The 14,028-nt window shown below is 35.7% G+C and overlaps 1 protein-coding gene across 1 annotated transcript in view; it reads left to right on the forward strand.

The window, feature by feature from the left end:
• Positions 1–14,028, forward strand: part of Pkhd1l1 (PKHD1 like 1) — a 140,231-nt gene that overhangs the window by 60,886 nt on the left and 65,317 nt on the right. Inside the window, exons 31-38 of the mRNA XM_051202508.1 lie at positions 1,763–1,895; positions 2,630–2,822; positions 4,305–4,447; positions 5,059–5,163; positions 7,519–7,707; positions 8,574–8,744; positions 9,045–9,265; positions 9,967–10,948. Coding sequence (XP_051058465.1) covers positions 1,763–1,895; positions 2,630–2,822; positions 4,305–4,447; positions 5,059–5,163; positions 7,519–7,707; positions 8,574–8,744; positions 9,045–9,265; positions 9,967–10,948 — 2,137 coding nt within the window. The remainder of the gene's footprint in view (positions 1–1,762; positions 1,896–2,629; positions 2,823–4,304; positions 4,448–5,058; positions 5,164–7,518; positions 7,708–8,573; positions 8,745–9,044; positions 9,266–9,966; positions 10,949–14,028) is intronic.

A 14,028-nucleotide genomic window follows, 5' to 3' on the forward strand; every position in this document is an offset into this window, starting at 1 on the left:
AGACATTTAAAAATATTGATGAAAAATGTTTACATAAGCCCTATCAATAAACAATGCATGTTACTTGAAGTACTAGAAATAGATACAAAGCAAAGATGAAAACCAGTGGGAATGGGATATCAGAAAGAGTGTCATAAAAGAACTAATGTTATATCAGCCCTTGAGGGTTATCAGAGGATTTCTGAGTAACCTAAAAGATGAAAAGAACTCAATGAATTTCAAACAAACAAATCTAGACATGTCTAGCTTTTACAAATAAATGTATGTTTATTTATATTCTTTGTACTGAAAATGTGCATTTATTTGCTTTCAATGTGCATGCATGAGTGTATGTGTGTACGTCACCACACATATATGACAATGTGCAGAGTCAGATCTCTTCCCTGCATCTTTCTGGGATCAATCGGATTAACAGGGATGGCAGCAAGCACCTTTACTACTGAGACATCTAGCTGACCCAGCAAATTATGTTTTAAAGTGATAAAATTTCAATTTGTTGGCAAAGACTGAGTTTGCTATAGGATATAAGACCTCAGAATCACCCATTATTCCTTTAAAAATCATCCTTAAAGCTTGGTGGCAGTAGTACATGCCTTTAATCCCAGCAATATGGAGAAAGGCAGGAGGATCTCAGTGAGTTTGAGGACAACTTGTCTACAAAGCAAGTTCCAAGGCTACACACCTTGGTGGGTCTCAAAACCCACCCCCCCAAAATTATTCTTACATTAATCAGGTCTATGATTCACTAATTATGTGCAAAGGGATGATAAGTGCAGATGTAGTCACTAACATCAAATCTCAAAACAGCAGAATAAGCAGGAACATAGGAAGATGTTTAGGAAAAAAAAATCTGCATGTGTTGGACTCCTCAACAGAATAAGGAGTTAGAGGCTATGACAATATGAAAAAACATTTTGTTTAAACCCTTCACTAAACACAATATGTGTGTTAATGCAATGCCAGATAATAAAGTCTGTCTAAGTGAGAATTGCACAGATGCTATTGTGAAGATATAAAGTGTTTTGTAGTGTTTAAACTTAGATAGTGTGTGTAAGTAGACCAGCTAATTATGCAACCTAGTTTGTGAATGAAGTAGAATTATATTTATCTATAGCAATAAAACAAAGGGTTAAAAAAATGGCATCGTATTCTTTATCAGTCTGGGTACCATTTGCCCAGAGCATCTCAGCTGCATCATGTAGCCCTTAAAACCCAATAATAAAGACACCGTTAAACAAATCATAAACCATGCAGGACTATTCGATCTCTGATTCATGACTGAAATGACACAGCTTCACAAGTTTATTTACAGTGATTCTTTCCTCAGCCACTCTGTGTGTGTCTTGTGTGTGTGTGTTTGTACGCGCGCGCGCACGTGCACGTGTGTGTGTGTGTGTGTGTGTGTTCGCGCGCGCGCACGTGCACGCGTGTGTGCGTGTGTGCAGGCATATGTGCACACTTTCACATGTGTTTGTACATAGCCTTGGATGTAGTTCCCCAAGATTGCCCATCGTGTTTATTTTCATAAAGGCTGTCTCACTGGCTAGATGTTGCCAATAAGGCTAGGATGGGAGGTCAAGCCACCATATTTGGCTTCTTACCACTATCTTTCTCTCTTTTATTAATAATATATTCTAGGGATCAAACTCAGCTCCTCATGCATGCAGCCCAGACATTTACTGACTATCTCTCCAGCTAAATGACTGGATTTCAATACCTCATTGTTTAAATTTTTCTATTTTGTTTTTTCTATTTATTTCAGAGAATTGAGGGTACAGTTGATGTTTCTGTTATCACCAATGGAATTCAAGCTACAGCAAAGGATAGTTTTAGTTACAACTGCTTACAAACACCAGTTATCACTGATTTCAGCCCAAAAGAACGGGCAATTTTGGGTAAGGAATTCTTCATTGATACTAATCATTTGTCTTTCTGGGTCTGCGTTACCTCATTCAGCATGATTATTTCAAGTTTCATCACTTTAACTGAAAACTTCATAATATCCTTTTTCTTCAGTGCTGAATACAATTCCATCATACACACACACACACACACACACACACACACATGTTTGCATTGTTTATTCATCAGGTAATAAACATCTAGGTCAGTTGATGCTTCATAAATAGTAGTGGATTTTTGTGTGATCTCTAGCTATTCTTCATTGTATATTTTTTATATTACCTATCACATTGCTGTAATTTTAAGTCTACAAGTAACTTTTCCTACTTTTTTTTTGAAAACAAATGGGAAAAAAATCATTCAATATATGGAAACAGTTTCCAGAAAGTCCTTAAAAGCAATGTTTGTCACTGAAGTTTTAATCCTAACATAAAATGTGCTCTTTCTTTCCTTTTTATTTTAAATACAAATGAATCAACTTATAATTTTACTCTAAACATGAATAATAAAAATATATTGCATTTTTGAAAAATACTTACTTTTTTTCTCTGTGAAGCGAGCATGCATTTTATGTGTACATAGAAGCATGAAGTCGTTCTTTTGAATTTTGCCTCTGAAAGTGTCAACGTTTTCTAAATCCATTGGAAGGTACATATGTTGGTTTTGTTTGATGAATAAGAAGTTAAATTCTTGTACAATAAGTTGTATTTTTCTTTGGAAACAATAGGAAACATCAATTTAACAATTAAGGGTTATAACTTTGGAAATGAACTCACACAAAATATGGTGTATGTTGGAGGAAAAGCCTGCCAGGTTCTTCACTCAAACTTCACAGATATTAGCTGCCTGTTGCCCAAGTTACCTCCAGGAAAACATGACATCTATGTCAATGTCAGAAATTGGGGTTTGGCATCAACAAGGTATGATACTGATTATAACTGCTAGAGCTGTGGAATGGCTTGAGGCTAATAAAATTAAGAGGAAAAATAATAATTAACTTCCAAATCTATTGGTTGCTTTATCTTCTATATTTCCTCACAGAAAAGATTCTTTAAAATTCTTATAAAATACACAGAAATGCTTTGGGTTTTGGACCAAACCATTTAACAGGTTATACAAATTCTCTTTGCACTTGGAGTTCTGTATCTGTCACGTGATTTACATTCTTCCAGGAAATGTTTTTCAAGAAAGTTTGGCAGTAGACGGAGAGCATTTGTTTAATTCTGAATTTCAAATAATTTCCTGCACTGCTGGTACTCACAATTTTGTTGGGAGGGTTGTAATTAAAGAATTAAATGAGTTCTGTAACAATTATAAATGTGAAAAAGTTATTGATAGTAGATCAGTAGATCTTAGGTCTTTGAAGAGTATAATGGAGGGAACTAGCATCCCATGGAATAGGGCAGGAATCTCTGAGAGTTAAGCTGGTGTCTGGCCATTTAAGAAAGGAGTGGAGATAATCCCTCACTGTTTCTACTTCCTGAAGGAACTCTGAATTCTCTTCTCTGAAACTGTTAACAGCAAATTTTTATTTCTTCTTGGGAAACAATTGCTAGTTTGGAATACTTTTAGGGAGAGCAAGCTGATTAATGGCTTAAAAAGAAGGCAAAGACAGCAGATGTCAGAATAGAGGGACATAAAATGGCTGAAAAATCTTACAGAGACTGAGGGCAGTAAAGGCAAGAATGTAGGGTTTACAGGAAGGAGCTCACAAAGTTCTTGAAAAGCTACTGGCTTCTGCTGTTCCTAGATGATAGTATGTAGAGTGTTAAGATGGTAGTTAGAGACATGGCAATTCAGCATGTTAAAGGAGCTAAATACAAAACAAAACTTCATGGGGATCTACAGAGATTGTGCTGTCATGGTGGGATTTAGGTCAAAAGAACATTGTACATTTTGATGGTGCCCTAGCACTCATAAAATCTATAATAAAACAAAATCTAAAAAAAAAAAAAATTTCCCTGAGATAATGAGAAGCAAAGTCTTGACAAGTTTTCAAAAAGTTGGAAAAGTTAAACTCAATTGTACAAAAATTAATTTCTCCTATAAAGAATTTGTATTTTGTTGCTACCCTTTTAACATATAAATCTGCTTTCATATTTTATTATAGTAAAAATGTAAAATACTTTAAAGGATTTCATTTTTTTCTTGTCACCTCATTTCTTCCAATAATAGTTTCTATATTATCTCGACTTTTCATTTTACATACCTCTGCTGTTAGATTTTTAAAAACTGTAGTTTTCAAAATTAGCATACACATTTAACCAAAGTAAATATTATTACTGATTAAGTAGTCTGAAAAGCTAATGTCTAAGATTTTACATATGTATTCATTTATTTCTTATTCCCTAGACACAGAGGTAAGGAAGCTCATTGGAGATCTATTCTTTTGTTCTTTTCAGGAACAGGTTAAAAGCTTCCATATGGTACGTTTTGGAAGTCACCCACATGTTTCCACAGAGAGGCTCTTTGTATGGTGGCACTGATCTCACTATAATGGGTTTGGGGTTCAGCACGATACCAACTGAGAATTCTGTCTTCTTAGGTAAAACTTTTGTCCTGTAAAGGGGTGCTGTTAAGGATTTCCTTGACTAAAGGATCTGCTGGGGTCACTGGGTTGTTACACAAATTCTTTCCATGTTTTTCAATATTGTGAGAGAGGTTACACAAATACTATTAATTGCTTTTCTATATTTTTATGTGTGTGTGTGTGTGTGTGTGTGTGTGTGTGTGTGTGAGGAGAGGTAATACATATGCATATTCATAAAGGAGGACACTGGACACCCTGAAATTGGAGCCACTCAACATGGGTGCATTTGCTAACACAGCAAGATCTCCTAACTACTGGGCCCTCTCTCCAATTCGTTAATATAGAAAAAAAAAAAAAAAAAAGGTCAAGTGTTTGTGGTTAAAGGGATAATGAGAAAGTGAACAACTTCACTTTTGAATCTTTCAGTTTTAGTCAATTATCACTGTGTATTTAATGTGTGTAAAACATTCAGTGAAAATACAGCTATATTCACTCTCCAGAGCAAAAAGCATCTAAGATCCTCCCATTAATGCCAAGCTTTAAGCATTGTCTCTTTACTGCTGATAGTTCATCTCCAGAGTTCACAAAATCATCTGAAAATGTTTTTCCTACCTTTATATTTTTAGGTTCTTTTCCATGCAACATTACATCATCATCAGAAAACGTGATCAAATGCACTCTGCATTCAACAGGGACAGTATTCAGAATTACCAACAATGGTTCACACTTAGGTACCAACCAATACTTTTTAAGAACTTTTATTTGTTCTTCTTTCATGCAATACATCCTGACCACAGCTTCCCCTCCCTCCACTCCTCCCTGTTTCCCATTCTATCTCTCCTCTCCCCCAGTTCTATTCCCCACCCAGTTTCCCCTGCAATAAGAGCAGGCCTCCCAGAGACATCAACTGAACACTGAAAAAACAAGATAGAACAAGACCAAGCTCAAACACTCAACATAAAGGCTGAGTGAGGCAACCTAGTAGAAAGAAGAGGATCCCAAGGGCATGCAAAAGAGTCAGAAACACCTCCAAACACTAAGCCAACATATATGCAGAGGACCTAGCATAGCCCCAAGCAGATTCCCTGATTGCTGCTTCAGTTTCTGTAAGCACAATGAGCTATGCTTAATTGATTCCCCTGGTCCATGCTCTCTCAATGTCTTTGACTCCTCTGGATCCCACAATTCTTCCTCCCCCTCTTGCACAGGGTTTTCTGTGCACTGAAGGAGGGAGGGTGCAGATGGACACTACCAACCTGGGTTCTCTCTGCCTAATGTTTAGCTGTGGGTTTCTGTATCCATTGCCTCTCTGATAAGACTCTAATCTATGAATATAACACAACATCATTAAGAACCATTTCACTGATTTCGGAGGGCATGGTTGTGTTTGGTTCTACCCTAGGTCTCTGGACTATCCATCCTCCATCCAGATCCTGGTTATCCAGGCAGTCAATCATGAGCCCCCTCTCAAATTAAACTAGCTGTTGGTTGGCCACTCACACAAGTTCTGTGCCATCATTAACCTAGCACATCTTTCAGGTAGAAAGGTGTTGTGGCTGGGTTGGTGTTCCAGTTCTACCACTTGAAGCCTTGCCTGGTTATAGAAGATGGACAGTTTAGGTTCCATATCCTCCATTACAGCAGACCTAGCAAGGGTCACCCTTATAGATTGCAGAGAGTTTCCACTTCACTAGACTTCTTACACCACCCCCCAAATACCCCATAATTCCTGTCATCTGTCCATGTCCTCTCTCCTTCCATCCCCTACATGATACCTTTCCCTTTTCAGAGAGATCTATGAATCCCCCTGAGAGCCCTCCTTATTATTTTGCCTCTCTGGTCTGTGGATTGTAACATGATTAACAACTATTAATCCTATTAACAGGTTATTTCCACTTATAAGTGAGAAAATATCATTTGTCTTTCTGGGTTTGGGTTACCTCACTCAGGATAATTTTTTCTAGTTCCATCCATTTGCTTGCAAATTTCATGCTGTCATTTTTTTTTTAACTGTTGAGTAATACTCCATTGTGGAAATTTACCACATTTCCTTTATCTATTCTTTGATTGAGGGATGTCTATATTGTTTCTAGTTTCTGGCTATTATGAATAAAGCCATGATGAAAATAATTGACCAAGGTTCTTTATGACAAGGTGGAGCATCCTTTTTGTATAGGCATAAAAGCTGCTTAGCTGTGTATTGAGGTAGATAATTCCCAATTTTCTGAAGAACCACCATATTGGTTTTCATGATAGCTGTACAAGTTTGCACTCCCATCAGCAATAGTGGAGTGTTCCCTTTATTCCACATCCTCCTCAGTATGAACTGTTACTTGTGTTATTGCTAGCCATTCTGACCATGGTAAGATGGTCTTGATGGCTAAGATACCAATCAGGAATTTACTTGTCAGAAAAAAGTAGGAGAGACTTCATGCTGAAATTAAGTTGATTTTTATTTGCATTCTAATCTGTTCAAAGAATTGATGTTATTTCTTTTATACTTTTGCAATGTTCCCCATATGCAGTTAAAAAGTCAAATACATACTACATATGTAGTAACATACACGATGAGCTTAAGAAGTCCAGGCTACATACTATATATGTAGTCATATATGATATAATCTTGCATTCAGAAGGCTAGGATACTTTCATGTCCAGGAATTTAATCACCAGGGACTTTATTGCAGTCCAGAACCTCCAGAGTTACTGCAGCTTATTACTGAGGTCATGAGTTTCAGAAAGAAAATTCAAGTTGAAATTTTGAGCATGCCCAGTTATTCCCTAAACTGTTTATGTGTTAAGAGTTGATCAGCTCATTACAAGCATTCTGGGTAATATTTCTCAACAACTTATTGATTGGGATCCAACTCTCTTCACCTCTACACCTCTAGAGCTGTAAGTTACAACTTATTTCTTCCTTTACATCTCATTATCTAGCTTTCTAGTAATCCTGGTTTTATTTTGGTTGACTGTTTAAATTACATACCACCAGAAGTGCACAATACTAATTATGGCTGCTTGCATGGTTAATTTTTCAGACACTTACTTCTTTGCCTTTTAAAATCTGCCTCAATTCATATTCCCAGAGCATGGACTAGGTTATGCCTGGTCACCAGCCATCTTGAATGTGACTGTGGGTGATACTGTGGTGTGGCACTGGCAAGCTCATCCCTTTCTTAGGAGTATTGGATACAGAGTTTTCTCAGTCTCCAGCTCTGGAAGTGTGACTCACGATGGCAAAGGATTCACAAATGGAAGGCAAAAGTCAGCATCAGGTATGTTTATGTTTTGTTGACATTTTCATCATGCTCTTTTTTTAGGTTTGGTAAATATATTTGCATCAATTAGTCATGTGAATAAAACCATGGAGTAGTTTACCTGGCATTTTTAATGTCTATTTAAAAACTATTATAAATAAATGTTAATGATTATCTCAAGCATACTGTAATGAATTCTGGTCTTTATTATCTTCATCAATTCCATGACAACTGACTGCCTGAAAGATGTGTTATTCAGCAAAGTACAATGAAAGTAGGACTGCATGTTTTAGTTACATTGATTTGATAAAAATAATGAACTTTTGTTGATTGGAGTCAACTTATCAGCATTTCTTACAGGACAGCTAAGTGTTAATGTGCCTTTCTGCTTGACTAGTTTGTTCTCTGCTTGTAACAGTATATTTACATTTTCATGTTATTTTTCTTTAAAATGTGATAAATTAGACCCGACTTACCATGGTCTTCTTTAAAAAGTAAAGCTTGGCTGGGTGTTGGTGGCACACACTTTTAGGTCAGCCTGATCTACAGAGCTAGTTCCAGGACAGGCTCCAAAGCAATATAGAGAAACCCTGTCTCAAAAAAAAAAAAAATAATAAAAAAGGAAAGGAAGCTTGATCTTGTGTTTTTGTATTTTGTATTTACATACATACATACATATATATATGCATACATACAGACATATATATCCCTTTATAGGCAGTGAACCATTCTCTACTACTTACTGTTGTGCCATCTGACACATGAAAAATAAGAAAATTTTCATCTGCATATACATTTAAATGATGATTTCCAATTCCCTCACCTAGATTTCAAAAATTCATTAATTGCCCGTCTTTCTTGTGTACAATCTTATTTTATGGCAGGTTCATTTTCTTACCAGTTCACATCTCCTGGAATCCATTATTATAGCAGTGGATATGTTGATGAGATTCACTCCATCTCTCTCCAAGGAGTCATTAATGTATTACCAGCTAAAACCAGGCACATCCCCCTGCACCTGTTTGTGGGAAACATTGAAGCAACGTATGCTCCAGGTAAGATGGTTAAGCATGCAAGCTGTACCCAATGACCTAGGCTTGAAGTGGCCTTTGTAAAGTAGATGTTAGATGATTGGGTCTGCCCTGACTCTTCCTAAGGTTAGAATGTTTTCTGTAAAATTACTCTGGAAAAAAAAAAAAAAAAAAACAAAGAAACAAAACAAAACAAAAAAATCTCAAGAATTTAAAACTACAGACCTCCTTCATTAAGTAAGCAGTAATGGGAACCGAACCCAGTTCTTATTTTAGGATAATGTACATGGCTTACAGATCATTCTTTTGTTGTTTTGTCTAAAGCAGGGCCAGAAAATTTGACAAGTACTGCAGCAAGCTGCCTAGCAACAGAACCCCTGTGTGGCCTGAATGACACCAGGGTTGAAAATCCCAATCAATTACTCTTTGAGCTTTCAAGTTGTATTTCTCCATTTATAAGCAACATTACTCCCTCTACGGGAACAGTGAATGAACTCATAACTATCAGTGGACATGGCTTCAGTAGTCTTGCATGTGCTAATAAGGTAAGACAATAAAATCCCTTCTTGGTGTCAACACACTGCATAGAAAGAAGATATTTTGACCACATTTTTCCTAGTTTAATTGCATCAGATTTATGATCTATAATTGGCACACTACTTATTCACTTGAAGTTTGCAATTACACATGTGTGTATTTTTAAAACTATATTAATGGAGTTATACACACCTGACTGGAATAAGTTTTAGAACATATCATAATCATAAAAGAAACCTCCTTGAACATCACATATCTCCTTCATTCATTTCAGCACACTGTTATCACTAAACTGTTTTCTTCCCTATAGGTTTGCCTATTCTGAACATTTTCAACAATATAAAGTTCTTTGTGACATCTATTTTCATTTGACATAATATATTGAAATTGCATTTGTGTTTCAGTACTTAATTTTTTATAACTAAATAAATACTTGGTTGTATGGCATGTATATCACAACAAGTCTATTCATTCACCCAGTTATGAGTATTTAGTTTTTATACTTTTTGGTTAATATGATTATCATAGTTGTGTGATTATGACAATTTAAAAGTCAATTTTAAATATGTCTTCATCAATTCCCCAAATTAATTTTATGAATACAGATCTTTCACAGAATTATCTTTTTAAAAATATAATTGATACTAATACAAAAAGTTTCATATGAGAGTAATGTATCCATGTGTTTTATTTCATATTTTTCTTCCAGGTTACAGTTGGTGGCTACCCTTGTGTTGTAGAAGAAAGTAGTGAAAATTCTATTATGTGTCATGTTGACCCTCAAAACGCAATGGATGTTGGCATCAGAGAAATTGTTACTCTGATTGTCTACAACCTGGGCACAGCTATCAACACAGCACCCAATGAATTTGACAGGCGGTTTGTACTTTTGCCAAACATAGATATGGTGTTGCCAAATGAAGGATCAACTACAGGAATGACAAGGGTGACCATACAAGGCTCTGGATTCATGGTTTCTTCAAGTGTAGAAGTCTTTATGGGTGATTTCCCATGCAAAGTTCTAAGTGTGACCTACACAACTATTGAATGTGAAACATCTCCTGCTCCACAAAAACTTGTTCTTGTAGACCTTCTCATACACGGGGTACCTGCACACTGTCATGGCAACTGCAGCTTTTCCTATCTAGAAAACATTGCTCCTCGTGTGATGAGAGTCTTCCCAAGCTCCATCGAAGGATCTGTTCATGTCCTTATTGAAGGAGAGGGTTTTGGGACAGTGTTGGAAGAGGTTTCTATTATTATTGGGAGTCAACAGTTCAGTGCAATAGAGGTTAATGAAAATAACATTACTGCTTTTATGACTCCACTAGCAGCTGGACTTCATTCTCTCCATGTTGTGGTTGGGTCTAAGGGCTTGGCTCTGGGAAACGTGACTGTCAGCAGCCCGACAGTAGCGTCTGTCTCACCAATCTCTGGAAGCATTGCTGGTGGAACCACTTTGACAATCACAGGCAATGGCTTTTCTCCTGGCAACACCACAGTTACTGTTGGGAGTAACCCTTGTCAAATTGTGTTCATCAACACCAGTGAGGTCTACTGCAGCACCCCAGCTGGGAGAGCTGGTACAGCAAATCTGAAGATCTCTGTTAATGCAGTCATTTACCCACCTCTGTCATTTACATACAGCATGGAGGATACTCCATTTCTCAAAGGAATCATCCCAAACAGAGGTACTCCATGATCTATATGCCTTTTTATTGTATTGTGTCGTGTTACAAACATATTCCTTATCATGATGTTATGATATTAATGTATATTTTTTACTTAGACCTACTTAAGCCAATTAATATGATGCCTAGTTTGTATTTTTTTCATTGATTCTCAATATACAATTCCAATTTTTATATGGGAAGACAATGCCATCAGCTTGATCTAAATTACAAATGAGGAAGAAATAGATTACTGCCTTGGAATCAAAATATGTAATTTATGTCATTAATATTGATGTGGCACAAGAAACAACTGTTAAGATTGACAAACGATTGACCATATTAACACTGATACTTGTTCAGAATATTTTATTTCTATAAACTCTAACTGATTATTGTTGGTACAACAGAATTCTTTATAAGGAAGGGAGATATTCAGATGGAGGAGATGGCATCATTTGTCATGTGTCACGGTTTCTGATCTTCATGCTATTTGAATGTTTAACATTTGCGTGAGGGATCCTACAAAGGCAGCTGCAGCGTAATAGTCAATAGAATGGCTGTTTTAGTTTACTTTCTATTGCTAGAATAACATACCATGACTCAAAGCAACACTCGGCTTGTGTAGAAAAGGTTTATTTGTTGTATACATCCTTATTACAGTCCATCATATAAAGAAGACAGGGTAGGTACTAAAGGCAGGAATTTGGGGGCAGGTTCTGAAATAGAGACCATGGAGGAGCACTGCTTAATGGCTTACTTTTTATGGCTTGATCAGCCTGCTTTCCTATACCACCTAGGGCACCTGCCCAGCACCTGCCCAGGGCTGGTACTGGCCCCATTGATCCAGGTGTTATCATTTCAATATTTAATCAAGAAAATGCTCCATAGACTTCCCTATAGTCAGTTCAATGAAAATATTTTCTTAACTAAGGTTCCCTCTTCACAGATGACCCTAGCTTATGTCAAATTGGCAAAATGCTAACTAGTACAATGGCTCTGATGTCTGAGTTAACTTCACAATGACATTTGGACATCTCTTCACCTTAATATCAATTCAATTTCACACACACACACACACACACACACACATATTTACCTACCAACAAATAGTAACAATTAATATGTAACTAAGAATGCTAAATGTAACAATTAATTCAAAATGATTTTTTTAGTTTGTCTTACTAGGAAATATATTTATTATGTGTGGGTAAGATGCATTCACTACCTTCAGGAAGTTCACAATTAAATTTTTCTATAAAGCTGAGGAAATATGTTTATTTGGAAGGACCTGTTCATCATAAAGTGACACATCTATTTGAAGTCATTGAAAGTAATGGTATTTGTTTTTTTGTTTTTTGTTTTTGTTTTACTTATATGACCACTCTTATTTCTGTCTCTGTCTTTGAATGTGTCCTCCAAGGAAAATCTTTGATAAGAAACTAGTAGAAAGTGAGACCTGAGCTGCTTTATTTAGTAATGAGACAGGCTTTAAATCACACTAACAGAATGCAGCATTTCAAGTGTCAAACAAAATTCTAAACTTTAAACAATTTTAGCTTGTATATGAAAATATTGCTAGTGTGAACTCTGTTGTTAAAATTTATAAATTTATGGTAATGACTCATAATTATTTCTGTTTTCATAATTCTTCATGAGTAAATCATATAGTAATTTTTATTAAGAGAATTTATGTAACTACTTCTTGTAGATTTTAATTTGTAATAACCTATAAATATCACTATCTAACCTTTCAAAATTTAGGTATTTGGGTACCTTTACTGCTTTAACACCCTATGGAATTTTCTGCCTTCAATATAGCAATGTTAAAAAATAAACAGAAAGAATTAGCTAATTATTTGAAGGTCAAATTGGACATAAAAGCAGAGGTCTCAACAAGTAAATTCCTGTTGGGCTTGCTTAGAGAGTAAGGAACATTACTCAGTAAATATGAGATATCACTAAATAACTTAAATGGATACAGCAGACTATGAATAATTAGATTAATGATTAATTAAAGACATTTATGTCATGTAAGTGCCATGGGGGTGGCTTACACCTTTAATCCCAGCACTTGGAAAGCAGAGGCAAGTGGATCTCACTGAGTTCGAGGTTAGCCTGGTCTACAATGTGAATTCCAGGACAGCCAGGACTGTTACACGGAGAAATCCTGTCTTGAAAACAAACAATCAAACAAACAAACAAACAAACAAACACAAAGACATCTGTGCACAACAATGTCATTACTTGAACAGCAAAATACAGATTTGGATTGGATAAGATTGGAAAGCAAGAAGAAAACACACATATGCAATATTTAGTCTTACAGATAATAGTAATTTTCTACAAAATAATAGTGTATATGGAGGAGGGGCTACAAAAGGAGGGCAATATTCTTCATCATCTTAGAGTATCTTCCTTGATAATCAAATCAATAAAAGATTGGCATAAAAATAGACAAATATATACATATATAGTGATTTTCATGGGAAAATGAAATATAAATTTTTATTTTATTGTTGTAAGTATAAGTGTTTTGCTTACAAGTGTCACTTGTGGGACCACTGTGAGCCATCATACAGGTGTTGGAAATCAAACCCATGCACTCTGGAAGAGCACCATGCTCTTAGTTGATGAGCCATGTCTCCAGCCCTACAATGACAGTTGTGTCTAACTGCCATTACACAAGTAAGAAGTGTTTAAAATTTTCTAGAATACACGGAAAGGTTAGAAAATAAAATTATTATTTTATAAAAGGAATAATTACAAGAATAGATAAAATGAAATGTTTGTTTAGCATATATTTAACTTAAGGCCTTAGCACCAGTATTTTCTTTAAATGAGTTCCCCTTCCTCTGTTTTCAACTATAACTAATTAACTACATATCATGACATATTTTTTTCTCAAAGTGTAGCTATTGAACATATTTGAGTAATAGGAAGTCCAGCTTATTCTCAAAAAGAATTTCTATCATCAAAGAGACAATAGTACAAAAATACTAAGTCTTACACTCAGAAATCCATAGTTCCCTCTCTAGATCATTCTTGCTCTTTCTGTTTTCTCTACTAGTCTAAAGAGGTAATTTATAATTTGTCATGGA

Source organism: Phodopus roborovskii, unplaced genomic scaffold, assembly GCF_943737965.1.
Source record: "Phodopus roborovskii unplaced genomic scaffold, PHOROB, whole genome shotgun sequence".
Lineage (NCBI taxonomy): Eukaryota > Metazoa > Chordata > Mammalia > Rodentia > Cricetidae > Phodopus > Phodopus roborovskii.